This window comes from Diabrotica virgifera, chromosome 1 (genome assembly GCF_917563875.1).
Source record: "Diabrotica virgifera virgifera chromosome 1, PGI_DIABVI_V3a".
Lineage (NCBI taxonomy): Eukaryota > Metazoa > Arthropoda > Insecta > Coleoptera > Chrysomelidae > Diabrotica > Diabrotica virgifera.
In genome coordinates this window covers 245,440,074-245,454,881 of record NC_065443.1, presented here as the reverse complement: position 1 = coordinate 245,454,881, position 14,808 = coordinate 245,440,074, and the positions used below count along the sequence as shown (strand labels likewise).

The 14,808-nt window shown below is 32.1% G+C and overlaps 1 protein-coding gene across 2 annotated transcripts in view; it reads left to right on the top strand.

Annotated features, from left to right (window-relative positions):
- Nucleotides 1-14,808, top strand: part of LOC114347656 (mucin-4-like) — a 267,012-nt gene that overhangs the window by 190,383 nt on the left and 61,821 nt on the right. For both annotated transcript variants that reach the window (XM_028298424.2, XM_028298361.2), the window contains exon 2: nt 11,941-11,980. In XM_028298424.2, coding sequence (XP_028154225.2) covers nt 11,953-11,980 — 28 coding nt within the window. In that variant the 5' untranslated portion in view covers nt 11,941-11,952. The remainder of the gene's footprint in view (nt 1-11,940; nt 11,981-14,808) is intronic.

The following is a 14,808-nucleotide window of genomic DNA, read 5'->3' as shown; positions in this document are numbered from 1 at the left end:
GCCAAAAAAACTGGGCACTGTTATGCTTATGTTTTAAGCATTTTACCAGGTATTCATCATTCAATGTGTTCACCTCGAATAAGGATTTATTTTCTGTGGGGCAAGACCGAATAGCTAAATTTAGTTAAAAAAACACACTAAATCTAAGAATATTTACTTCCTAAAATAAGTGTAAGTAAGCACGCTCCAACTTTGGTACCATCCAACTAATCCGTAAAGCAAGCGAAAGCACTACCGGTGACGTGAAATTTTACGAAGTAATCCGAGTTACAGCGACTGTGGACGGTTTTCCACCAGATTCGATCTTACCCCGACTCACCTTAATTCTTGAAAATTTTACAATACCTAAAAAATATTGCCATTAATACACCATTGCTGTTTTGCATATTTTTATTTATACAGGGAGTTGAACTGGATACGATTTTCATATAAAATTGGTTATAACTTTGTAAATACCCTATATAACATAACAAACCTTTATATTTTTGTGATGGAGAAGTTAACAGGATTTCGAATTTAAAATAAAATATAGGGTGTTCCATTTAAAAAAACAAACGTTTGGTCTGCCACTGTGTTATCGAACACCCTGTAACATTCTAACTAATTTTGTAATATGAAGCTCAAGTGTGTCTAAAATTTTTGTTATTAACTTTTATTGCTATCTATTACTATAGCGGATCTATTGAGCTTTACCCCACTAATCAATCACCCTGTATGTGACATGTTTCACAACGAATTTTATCCAATAATGAACTTTTTTCGACGTATACTTTGAGTTTATTCATTCATGAAGCATTACAATCTCTATCGATTATAGCTAACGCCATGGCGTTTAAAACCTTATTCTTCGTTTTGGTGGATTTCTCCTCTCTGTCAGTTATAGCTTGCTGTGTGTCTTTGCTGCTGTCGTGAGTCTTTTCCATTTATGTCTGTTCTTGCACTGAAGTATCCAGTCTTTAACATTCATTGCTCTTATGTTTCCTTCTACATCATCCAGCCATCTTCCTTTAGGTCTTCCTCTAAAACTGGGCCATAGTGTCGTCCAGTTAGTTAACCTTTTTAACATATCTGAGTGTGGGCATATATGTATAGTTTCTATCTATTCCAAGTGAATAGATTTTATGTATCTGACTACATTTTCTCCCTTTAACTCTTCTTAAATTTAGGCATTTGTTTTTATTCATATTTCTCCTTCTTTTGTTACACAGTGGTCCAGTATTGTTTTCATTATTTTTCGTTCAAATTTCAGAAGGCTATCCCCCTCTTTCTTGTTAATTGTCATTGTTTCTATCCCGTGTAGTATTAACTACAGGTCTTATTAAGGTTTTATATATATGTTCATATTTGTTCTTTTACTTAGAGTCTTGATTCTCAGCAGATTTTTATTCATTATGTTTTTTGCATTTCAAAATCCTTTCCTCTTGCTTAAAATTTATGGTTCTATGTTATTAGATATTTCTAAGTTATCTTGTCATCCTTCCCTATCGTCATGTATTTTATATTGTGTTGATTTTTCTCTAGCCCTATTCTCTTCGCTCCCTTATCTAGTTTTTCCACTGTTTTTAGCAGTGGAAAGCAAGAGTCACTTGCTTGGAAGCAAGTGTCATCATCGTCTTCGTTAAGATAACTAGATCATCTGCAAATGCTATTACTTTTGTTTGCAAAGTTTGTCATCCTCATACTCTTCTTCCAATATGAGGTTAAACAGTGTTGGGGAGTCACCTCGTTTCACGTCTTTGTTTACTTTGATCTCCTTAGAAGTTGTTCTGTTGAAACTGACCTTTGTTGTAGTGTTATTTAGGCATACTCTTAGCATATGTCTTAATTTTTCTTGGATTCCAAGATTCTCTACCTATTCCATAATTTTCGGTCGATTAATTGTATCAAAAGCGCTTTTAAAATCCATGTATATCCGGTGCATTTTTCTGTTGTATTCTCTAGATTTTTGAATTATTTGCTCCATTGTATGTGTGGAATTAATTGTCGATTGTCCGGATATTTTGAGTTAGGACTTATGAGAAGAACATATAGCTAAACAGACTAATTCCTTGTCAAGATGCTCAGAATACGAATCTCAACACAAAACAAGAATGTGTGTGTATTTTGTACGCACGTATGAAGTTATACTTCTATTATATGATTTCAACGAAATTAATATACTTTAAACAGTTTATTTATATTTTATTTAAATATTAAACTAATTTTAATACTTACTACTTCTCAAAAATTTTTATTAAAACAGTGCCAAAAATTAAAATAATAAAAGAATAAAACACACACAAACAAACACATTGAAAAATGCCACAAATGATTTCTGAACAATGTAGGAAAAAATTTTAACTAAATACGTATTTTCTGAAAAAAAAAATTATATAATAAACTTACAATCATAAAATGTATAAAAAAAATAAAAAAAATAAAAGTTTCCATTGGGGTTCGAACCCGCTTATCAGCGCAGTTAGTATTGAAATTCATTCACCTTAAACTTTTACCCACGGAGACAATGTGTCATCATGTGCGAAGATCAACTAACTAAACGGATTAAACTTTTGACGATTCTGAATTTAACCAAATTATTTTGATTTTGAATTGAAATTATTTAGAATAGAAAGAAATATTAGAATACAACAAAACATAGAGTAAGAAAACAATATATTAGGTGAATATTGATAGAAACTTTAATGGTAAACAAATTATGTAAATCAAGGTATAACATACTATTACAGTAGGTTCTTTTTAAATTTTCCAAATAAATAGGTTCTACCTATGAAATTTTTTATTAGGATACTGAAACATTTAAAATTATTACGTACCTGTCGCTTTTAAAAACTATTTAAAAAGTCACTACAATATTATAAACTTGCACTTTTCTCTGCCATCACAACAATAAAAACTAATATACACAACATTAATTTGTTTATCCAAAACCTCCATATTGAAAATTATAGACAGATGATTTTGACACCCAATCAGATCCCGTATAACGTTTATACCATACTGTCTGTTTGCGCATGCGCCCAGAATTATGAAATTTTACTCTCAATCGCGCCTAAAGAAGTATAACTTCAAAAATGTATCTTCTTGTTAAGTGCCATGTCGTATTCACAGGTTGGTCGTCATCATGTTTAAAATTTCCTGAAACCTTTCTCTATCGGCTGCTGCGCGATACTTTTACTGTGAAACCCTACCATTTTTTAAAATATTAAGCAGCCATAAATGTTTCTTTCAATCAATCCATCTCTTTTTTTCCTCTTTTCCTTATATTATAAGGCGAAGTAGATGGTTGTATTGTATTTGCAAAAATGTTGTATGTGGGGTACCACAAGGTTCATTATTGTCTCTTCTAGTTTTGCTTATATTTATTAAGAGGAAACAGTAGCGATCAACAGGTAGCGAAAACGCGTTCCAAGATTGTGGCTGTAATTTTGAATATTTTTTCGAGATATTTGGCACACGTATTCGTAATATAATAAAGAATGGCCTTACAGAGCTCAATTTGAAAAATATATTAATATGTGGAAATTACTCTGTAATTAAATACAATATTAAAAAAACGAGCCTGTACCGCCATTAAGAAGAACAAAAAAATACACTTTCTTCAAATAAACTTTTTTATCCGATGCCTAGATTTTGTGTCATTTTGGAACTACTAAAATTTTTTATTTCATTAGTAGTTCCAAAATGACACAAAATCTAGGCATCGGATAAAAAAGTTTATTTGAAGAAAGTGTATTTTTTTGTTCTTCTTAATGGCGGTACAGGCTCGTTTTTTTAATATTATATTTAATTACAGAGTAATTTCCACATATTAATATATTTTTCAAATTCGGCTCTGTACCGCCATTCTTTATTATGTTACGAATAAGTGTGCCAAAAATCTCGAAAAAATATTCAAAATTACAGCCGCAATCTTGGAACGCGTTTTGGCTACCTGTTGATCGCTACTGTATCACCTTAATGACATCACTAGTTTAAAAATCGATGGAAAAGTTTTTCTTTTTACTGATGATACCAGTATCACTTGGAGCAACTCAAATATCGCAACTCTTCATGCTACTCTACTCACAATGAAAACCTGGTCCGATTCTAATTTACTCTCTTTTAACGTAGATAAAACAGTAGCATTATCCTATAAAGCAACTCTTCAACCCTGACCTCTACACACCAGACAGATCAATATCGTTGATTCTGTAAAGTTTCTTGGTATTTTTTAGATAGCAACCTTAAATGGTCCCTTCATATCGATGTGTTAAGCAAGAAACTATCCTCAGCTTGCTATGCAATAAAATCTGTTTCGAAGGAAATGAATTTAGCCTCTTCCAAAAAAACATATTTTTCTTTGTTCGAGTCCCATCTTCGATATGGTCTTTATTTTTGGGGTTCTGGTACTGCTGCCCAATCAGACGTTATTTTTAAATTACAAAAAAGGGCAATTTTAGTAAATTGTATTTGGTATTGTTTTTCTTAGAATTTCATTTGGTATTAGAATTATAGTCAAAGAGATAAAAGCGGATTTTGCTCTTGATAAGTACTATGGACAAACTATATGGGGATATGTAAAATCAGTAGTGTACATGGCTTTCCCCTACGGGCGGAAACCAGAGTGGGGGACGAGGGTAGTTATAAGGGGTCAAAGTCGCGGTTTTTATTATTTCCTTTTGTGATGCTCATGATCATGATAGTGCACAAAAATTTGGGAATCAGTAGTCGGAGAGCTCCGTGGGGGACAAAGGGGTGACGAGCAGGGGTGAATATAAACATTATAAGGGTTTTTATTCTGACAATCGTGATCGCGATAGTGCACCAAAATTTGGGAATAAGCAGATCATGACGTCATTAAGCAAAATCTCCACTGACGGAAAGCTGCGTAGGGGACAAAGAGGTGGCGGTCAGGGGTGAATATAAAAATTATAAGGTTTTTTTGTGACGCTCATGATCGAGTGCACAAAAATTTGGGAAAAAGTAAATCATGACGTAACTAAGCATAATCGTCAGGAGCGGAACGCTGCGTAGGGGACAAAGGGGTGGTGGGTAGTGGTGAATATACAAATTATAAGGGGTTTTTGTGACGTTCGTCCTTATAATTTTTATACTCACCCCTGCCCATCACTCTTTTGTCCCCCACGCATCGTTCCGACTCTGGAGATTTTGCTTAGTTACGTCATCATTTATTTATTCCCAAATTTTGGTGCACTATCTCAATCATTACCGTCACAAAAAAAAATAATAAAATCCGCAATTTTGTCCCCTTATAACTACCCTCGTCCCCCACTCTGGTTTCCACCCGTAGAGGAAAGTCATGTACACAATTAATTCAATACAACCCCGTATGGTTTGTCCATATTACTTATCACGAGCAAAATCCGCTCCCAGCTCTTGGACTATTATCTTTGACAAATTTTTTCTTGAGTCGTTTGTTTAAAGTGTTTTCTTTGTCTTTCCTTAAAAAAACAAAACAAAGTGGTGCCATTTTCAGCATTATATTGCTCTATTATTTATTTCTTTTATTTATCCATTCTGTCCAAGTTTAGCTCTACTAGTTATTTCCAAGCATACATTTCCAAGCTAATACAAAAATTTAAAAAACCACCCCTATATTTCTTCCCGATTCTGAACAACGCACCTTTGTTAATCTATTATGTGTTGACTACTTCTTCTTCTTCTTCCGATTTCAAATAAAGATTATTCTTTTAATATTTTTTTCTGAAACCTTAATTACATTACAATAATTATTCCATATTAAATATGGAATAAACTTTATAAAAATAATTTTCTTCTTGGACAATATCTTGAATGCTATCTTTAACAGTTTCCTTTAGTTACATAATAATACAGAAAATTCTAACCGTGCCACCTACAATCAAGCCGTCCGGTGCGTACTGTTGTTTATTGTTTTGAGCTAACACTAAAATTACAGTCCAGCCTTGATAAACATTTTCCCTCGGCCATTTTTCAAAATTATTATGTCATCCATTATGCATAAGTAGTTATTGACACCCAAAATGCGAATTAATTTATTCTCACGATTCTTATCTCGATGCAATAGTCTTAAGTATCATTTTTTCTTTCTTAGTTCCATGAATAGACGCACGCTTCCAACAATACTACTCATCATTGTTGGGTTAACTAACAGTTCAGCCACAATATATTTATGTTGACTATTGTTTTGCGAATATTGTGAAAATATCATGTCGATGATTATCTAGTGAGACTAGAGAGTCACACCTTTGTCCCGCAAGATCTAGATTGTCGGATCTATCTCAGTTTTGGGTTTCGTAATAAAGTGACAAGTTTAATTTTTAGAGTTTTAAGCGCATTTTTAAGCCATTTAAGAGTATAGGCGCAAATATTTTACGGCTATCCCTACTTTTTCTGTCTTTACACGGCAAATTACGTGTAGTAAAATTCTCACTGGTATCACAGAATAACTAACCATACACTGTCAGTCTAAAAGTGAGGTTATACCAGTTACGTTGACACATGAGCATGAAAATTATGTTACCATTTTGGGCCTGAGTTTCGCTTCTGTATGGTTAGTTATTCTGTGGTATGGATATGTAAAAATTACTTGACAATGTCATCATTAACTTTAACTAGATGGCTTTTGAATATTTTTGGATAACTGTTACTTATATAATTGCTTAAATTATTTATTCAGTTGATTAATATGATAATTTTTTCACTAACTATGTATTAAGTGATTGTAATGATCTATATACTGTACAAAAAAAACTAATACTTAATCGAGAAAAGAAGAAAAGTGATAAAGTGATTTTTTAATAATATATTGTTACTATGGAACGCTTACAATTTTGAACATCTTTAACAAAAAAATACTTGGATTACAGAATATATCCTGGTGTATTCTCTGCTTGAATCTTCCATAAATAATAAACAATAAATAACTTTTTATTAGGTTCACGTCTTAAATCAATTATTTATCAAATACACTATCAATATTATTTAATCAAAAACTCAAAATATTCCCATGTCAAATATTTAAAATTGTCACTATCTTGTCACCATATTCTATTCGACTCAGTGCGTTGTATGACAAAGATAGCGAATGTTTGATTTGGAAAATATCACCACGGAAACGGTTTTAATTTTTTTCGAATTCTGGCAAAACTAATAGATATTTTTCGAAAATTTAAATGCCTAATAAAATACTACATTATTAGCACCGAGGGCAGAAAGTCACTTAGAATAAACAAAAAGTTTCTTTTGAATGAGATATTTGAAATTAAATATCACATTCAATGTTCTCTTCTTTTTCACCCACGTAACTTATTAAAATAAACATGAAAGAAGTTCTCAGGGACTTTCAGCCCTCGGTAATAACGTAATCTTTCATTCTGCGTTTAAATTTTTCAAAAATACTTATTAGTTTTCTCAGGATTCGAAAAAAATGAGTGCATTTGAATAGCATTAGTGAAAATTTGTACGCCCATCCCCTTAATATGTTTTAGTTTAATGGCTTATGATCAAATATCCGTCTATTTTTATTCTCTAGACCAGCGTTTCCCAACCGGTGGGTCGCGGGCGGATTTCAGCTGGGTCGCGGCGTAGCTCTTACAGTAGCTGAATAACGTACATAATATATATCATCATGGGTGAGGGATGGGTCGCGAATCGGAAAAAACATCAGAAGGTGGGTCGCCAGACAAAAAAGGTTGGGAACCACTGCTCTAGACAGGCTAGCACAAAACACACTCCTAAATTTATATTTTCTTTGGCAAAATTTGATAAGTATTTCAAGTATTAAAACTATAATATAGGGCTTTTCATTCACAGTCATTTGTTTCGAGCTTCTGTCATATGTCGTATAATCCGTGTATATTAATATTATACACAGATTATACAACATATGACAGGAGCTCGAAACAAATGACATTCGATGTAAAGCCCTATTAAAGGCAAATATGATCGAAGTAGGAGATAGATTTCTTGGCTGAAGAATACGCGTTAATAATACGGAATTAGTACTACCACATCACCATTCCTAGCAGCAGCAGACAAAATGAAGAGATCATAGAAGTGTTGTTTGTCAACGTGAGAGGAGGACACGACACCTAAAGAAGAAAACTAAAATTTTATTAAACGCAGTGTTTTTGGAAAATTGGCTGTGATTTACTTGTCAAGTTTTAAAGCAGATATTTGTAGTAGTGCTATAAAAGTGAGCAAATTTATACCTTATCTAGTAATAGGTTGTTTTTATTTTTGCAGCAGAAAATTTACCAATATATAATAATTTTTCAACTCAAGAACTAACCAATATGATGTGGATATTGGTGAATGAAATAACAATTTATTACTGACAGGAAGGGTTGATCATGAAGGATTTCTGGAGCGCCCAATGCGGGAAAATTATAGTTTGATTTACTCTTACTAGTGTAGTACGAGAAAAAAGAAAACAAAAGATTCTGCTATACCAGAAAATAAAATAAATATTTTTGTTAACAAAGCATTTACCTACTCCTAAACTATGAGAACAACGTTATGTGTTATCTCTTTTTGGGGTTTTCTGTTCTGACTTAGCATTGAACTCTCCAATCTATATTTTTAAAATTTAATACTCCTCTTGTTTAATCTAAACAAGTTTGTAAGATATATTAGCCAGTGTTTCTTAAAAAGATGCAAAATAAATATTTATTATTAAATATAAATGCGTTAATTAGCTCTTTGTGAGGATCCAGATACAATTCCAAGCAAATAGACATTGGGCGTATTGCTTGGAACAATTATTATTATAGATACGTCAAACGAATTGTGTATAATTTGTATGATAGGTAGTTATCACATTAATCGCCACGTGAGTTGTGTTCAACTCACACTCTGTTTGGCCCAGGCGTTATGTGAGTTAAATATAATTCACAATAATATTGAGATTCTAAACATGCCTGAAACCTGAAGGCCAAAACAAAAATTTTCAATTGGGCGGTTAATGTATTATGGAGTAAAAATAATATAGTCTTTATTTTTTATTTAATAATTCCCACATACACGCAACGCTATTGTCAATGCAAGAGATATTTTTTTAGGAATAATAAAGAACAATCGAGAATACACATATATTAGAACAACACACTAAAATAAAAGTACAAGAATTACAAGTAGCCCAATTGAACCTGGTGAAGATATAAGATCCCTCGTTCAAGGTCTTACGTAAAAAAATCCGAACATAGTTACCGGTCCTCAGGTTTTGCATACTCAAATGCTTCCAGGGCCCGGTCTATTAATTTAAGCTGAAATTGTGTAAATTTAGGTTAATTCGGTTTTATTTACACTTCAAAATCAACTCAAATCCAATCGGGAAATCATACAATCGTTGGTTATTACGAAAAGAAAAAAGTATCTCTTACTCAAAATTGAATAGACTGAAATCAACACATTGAAACATTCGTGCTGCGTGTCAATTATTATTACTCTACATTCATAATGAATGACAGAACATAGCCAGTAGAAAATATTTAGAATCAATTTGATGCTCTTTCAACCTATAATTTAGAGATTGTGAGAGGAAAAGTAATAAACAATAACTGTCTCTAATTGTCCGAAAGTTTTTGTACCTCCAATTTTTAACGGATCACTTTTTGGATACCAATTATTCTGTATTGAGAAGTGAGAGGTGATTATGTTCTCGTTAGACGTTCTTTAGAATGTATTGTTCGGTACATTGAGTAACAAATCGAAACTTTGTTTAGAATAAACGGCGTATATGGACTGAAATGTGATTAAAATTTTAATCGAAAGGGAATGCGGGTGTTGTGATTATTTGGTAACAATGAGACCAACTATTTACTGGTTGAAAAGGTCATAAGATCACCTAAGATAATAAGTAATACACTCTCTATTTCAGCGTTCTTTATATCTACGTCACCATACGATATGAAAGAAATAAGCTTGCAGTCTGCTTCTTTTTAAGTGCTATCTCCGTGAAAGAGGTCGGCAGTCATCATAGCTCTTCGGACTTACAGACTACTGTTCTGAAAAGGTTTTTTAATTGCATGGCCATTAGTCACTCAGCCAGTTGCAATAGCTTCTCTAGGCAGACAAATACATAATCCTATCCCTAATACAAAATTAACGGATAATTAATAGAAGAAATAAGGAAACTACAGAGTCACTTGCTTCTTGTATAGGGACCTATTAAGATTTTTTGGTAGACATACAATACTGGATAACGGCTAAGGTATTATAACATTTAGGATCAACAAAGGATGTAAATCTAAACTTTTAAATTACCTTGAAAACTTCCATGTTCGCGTACAAATTTTATAGAACCGTGCATGGTGCATGTGTCTGACAAGAAATCTATAATGATATTGTGTATTTGTTGTGAGCCTGTTGCCAGCTAGGACCAGGTGTTGAACGGTGCATAGATATTAAAGTTGATTACATTATTTTATTATATTTTAGTTTAATGCTGTTGAAAAGATCTTCTAAAACCAGCGGAAACCCGAATAGACAAAAGTACACCCGAAACCAATACAGAACCCCTATGGACAAAAATACAGTCTGACAGTGAACGTCAAAACGACCACATTCATGAAAATATTAAAAACTCAAAGGAAAAAAGAGCTTACAATAACCGGAACCAATATCGAACGAATGAAAAAATATACATATCTTGAAACAATGATTAACTCCACAGATGATTACTTCCAAGAAATTTAAATGATGACGTAAAAGTCTCAGGCAAACTTTAACAAAATTAGAAGAGTGCTGTGCACAATTTAAAGTCGGATCTAAGAGTTAGGTTGGCGAGAAGCTATATTTTCCCGACTTTGTCTTGAGACTGAGAAGAATGAATGAAGAAGTAGAAATTTTAAATGCGATCAAAACATTAAAACTGGAATACCTGTAGCACATTACACGTGGAGAGATACACCTTGATCAATCTTATACAGAGAAAGATCAAAGGAAAGATATCGTAGGAAGACGGATAATATCCTGGTAGCGCAATCTGAGAGAGATTTACGGATGAGCTTTTCAGCAGCCGCCTCTATAGTCCGAATAACTATGGTCTCCTTTTTCGCGGAGATGGCACTTGAAGAATGCTATATCGCACCCTCAGTAATAAAAAGACTCAACTCAAAATTTGTGTTAACTGTGATTTTAAATTACATGGACATAAAATGAAATTCTCTACCAGTTGGCGTTGACAGAGGGAGAAAAAGAACATGAATAGTTTGGTAAATATATTTTTATGCCTCTCTCTCATACTCTCCCAGACCACCTTTGGGTTTTAATGCTACAAAGGAGCAATCACTAACATGTTTTTCAATGACGAAAATTCTGGTTAGTTTGTGTTTTAACATTTTGTATTATATAGAATAGTTTTTAGTTGAGCCGTTATATTATGCAAAATATAATAAATAAATGGGTCTAATTCATAATATATCCCTATTTTGCATAAACAGTAACAGCGCATTAATAATATAAGGGATCAAATTTAAACAGTTCCTTATTTCTGTTTTTTTTTTGCATTATGTGGAACTAACTTTAAAGTATTTTTTTTCAATTACATATAACATGTAATTAATGGAATTTATTTATAATAATTGTTTTTCTTATTGTAATTTATAGTGCAATTACCAAATAACAAATCTGCCAAATTTCACATTTTTAACTTAAATAATAAGCATGTTATTTGAAAAAATAGCTGCAATTTTGAAAACCAGAATTTTGAATTGTGGCTCTATATTACTGAGAGTGCGATATGTGCAAGATGGTAACAAGAAAGCATAGTATGGCGACATAAAGAAATTTTCGGGCTGCATTTTCATTTGAAAAAAAAAATCTGAAAAAGTTTCTCGAACATTATATGTGGTATATTATTCTAGTTTATATAAGTTCTGGAACAATAAGTGTATTTGATTAGATAGATATATTTTGCAATTTTTCATTATATTCATCATTTTTTTTTTAATATTTCAGGTACTCAGAAACATGGAATTATGTAGAGCTTTCAAATGTGGTAAGTAATTAACATTTGGATTACAAGAATAAAATATAACTTGATAATAGCTTTAGAAAAAAAAAGAAAATATAAGTTACTGAAAAAGTATTATATCACAAAATCCACAAGGAAAGAAAAGTTTTCCTGTAGTTGGCTGTATACCATCAATCACAAAAATTGGAATAAATCCTTTGTAAAAGGTATAAAATTTATTAAAATCCCTAAAGGGCTACATCAGAACAAAACGTTTTCGATTTTATTACAAAATCATCATCAGTATAAGACCTAAAAGTAAGTATAACCTATTTTATTAATGTAAAATTGATATTTAAATTCTGACTAAGGTTTAAAACAAGTGGTTATACTCACAGTCTGGATGCTAGCTGAGCCACCAAAGAAATATAGGGGTAATAACCCTTCAAATATAAAATGTATGCTTTGCAGATGCATATTTACTTAAAATGCCTTGTGATGGGCAAAAGGCAACAGGAATAATGCCCTAAGGTAAGGTATTTAAATTCCCAACATGTGGGATGCAAAAAAATTGAGTTTACATTTCGATGACTTTATGGCAACTGAACGAAAGTTGAGTGATGTTTCTGAAAGGTGTCAAAGATCAAACCGAACAATGTGACATAATGGTTACCATGTATTACCTCAGCCAACTGATTGTGATATGATATTTTTAAAAAAATTTTCCAACAGTAATAACTAACATCAACAAAGATGTGGCTATAATAAAGTTTACCCCAATTTTGTAGGTTGTATTAAATGATTTTTATAATGTGGATGGAGCAGTAGCCATCATTAGATTCAAGTTTTCGCCCTAGGTCCAACCAAACTTCGAAACAAAAAAATTCGTTCATATCATAATACTTCCACTCTTTTACCCTTAGAGTTTAAAGTATGGTCTCTGGGTCTCCCAGCCTTTCTCATCACACCTCATTACAGTAAATAATTTTGATATCTAACCATATATTTTTCATTAGTTATTAACTGATATTTACCAGCAATGCCAGCTGTATTCCAAAACACCCTCATACATTTCCTATCATTTCTACCCAAGTTAGGAGTTCAATTGATACCTTGTTTTCACTTCAATTTAATACACACACCTATCTTTAGCCAACCAACATACATATCTTTATATCATATCAGCCTCCTCTTGTAAATTATACTACTTATCATAATTTCAACACTACTGTGATATCAGACCTCCACACACAATAGACTATCTAATTTACTCTTACAATTAGTACATTTAAACCATTTTTCATTCATAGTAAACTCAACTTTCATCAACACAGTTGGACTCGCTTCCATTTTAAATTCGAACCACAATCATCAACCTTTACACATAAATAAAACATTTTAGCAAAAAGATTTTCCCACTTAATTACTGGGTCCCAGATGTTCCTATATATAAATGGATCCATTTCCGCTAATTTATTTATTTTCATTATTATTATGTATAGTTGGTTGCATACAATCTGGCTAATGCTCCATCCACATTATAAAAATCATTTAATACAACCTACAAAATTGGGGTAAACTTTATTATAGTATTTTTACTACAAAAACGTTATTACGTAGGTCAAAATTTTTGACGTAAGAGAACTGTCAAAACATTAGAATGTGACTTTTCATTATTGCTATGTTTATTATAAACACGGCAATAATGAAAAGTCACATTCTAATGTTTTGACAGTTCTCTTACGTCAAAAATTTTGACCTACGTAATAACGTTTTTGTAGTAAAAATACTATATAGGCACATCTTTGTTGATGTTAGTTATTACTGTTGGAAAAATTTTTAAAAAATATCATATCACAATCAGTTGGCTGAGGTAATACATGGTAACCATTATGTCACATTGTTCGGTTTGATCTTTGACACCTTTCAGAAACATCACTCAACTTTTGTTCAGTTGCCATAAAGTCATCGAAATGTAAACTCAATTTTTTTGCATCCCGCATGTTGGGAATTTAAATATGTACCTTACCTTAGGGCATTATTCCTGTTGCCTTTTGCCCATCACAAGGCATTTTAAGTAAATATGCATCTGTAAAGCATACATTTTATATTTGAAGGGTTATTACCCCTATATTTCTTTGGTGGCTCAGCTAGCATCCAGACTGTGAGTATAACCACTTGTTTTAAACCTTAGTCAGAATTTAAATATCAATTTTACATTAATAAAATAGGTTATACTTACTTTTAGGTCTTAAACTGATGATGATTTTGTAATAAAATCGAAAACGTTTTGTTCTGATGTAGCCCTTTAGGGATTTTAATAAATTTTATACCTTTTACAAAGGATTTATTCCAATTTTTATTATATCACAGTTTGCTCAAACGTTGTCAATACACAATCTAGTGGTTCCGAAGTTTCCGGTCTTTAGTCCTAAGAATTCTTAGCTTCTCCTAGCTTCATTCTTAGGTTAATTCGTTAATTCGGTATCTTCAGTGGTATCTGTCTATTAATTTTGTTCTGATTTATTTTTATAATGTGACAGTACTTTAATTGGGATATAGATTCTACATTTTTTAGCATTCTGAACTTTTTTTAAACACGGGTACTAAGATACTGCTTATTTATTTATCTGTCTGTTGTTTGTCCCACGTAATTCTAGAAAAAAATCTATTAACTAACTGATTATTCTTGTCTCACCTGACACTGTTTATATGGTTATCATCTGGTAAAACCCTTATTGGAAGTTGTTTTATTTTTTATAGAGCGTGAGTAACTTTCCTATTTGTTATTTTATGACAACTACAGCTTACCTTGGTTCTAGTATTTTGTCAATTTTTTAACGTATTTCCCCTCTCTATGTTTTTCGAAATTT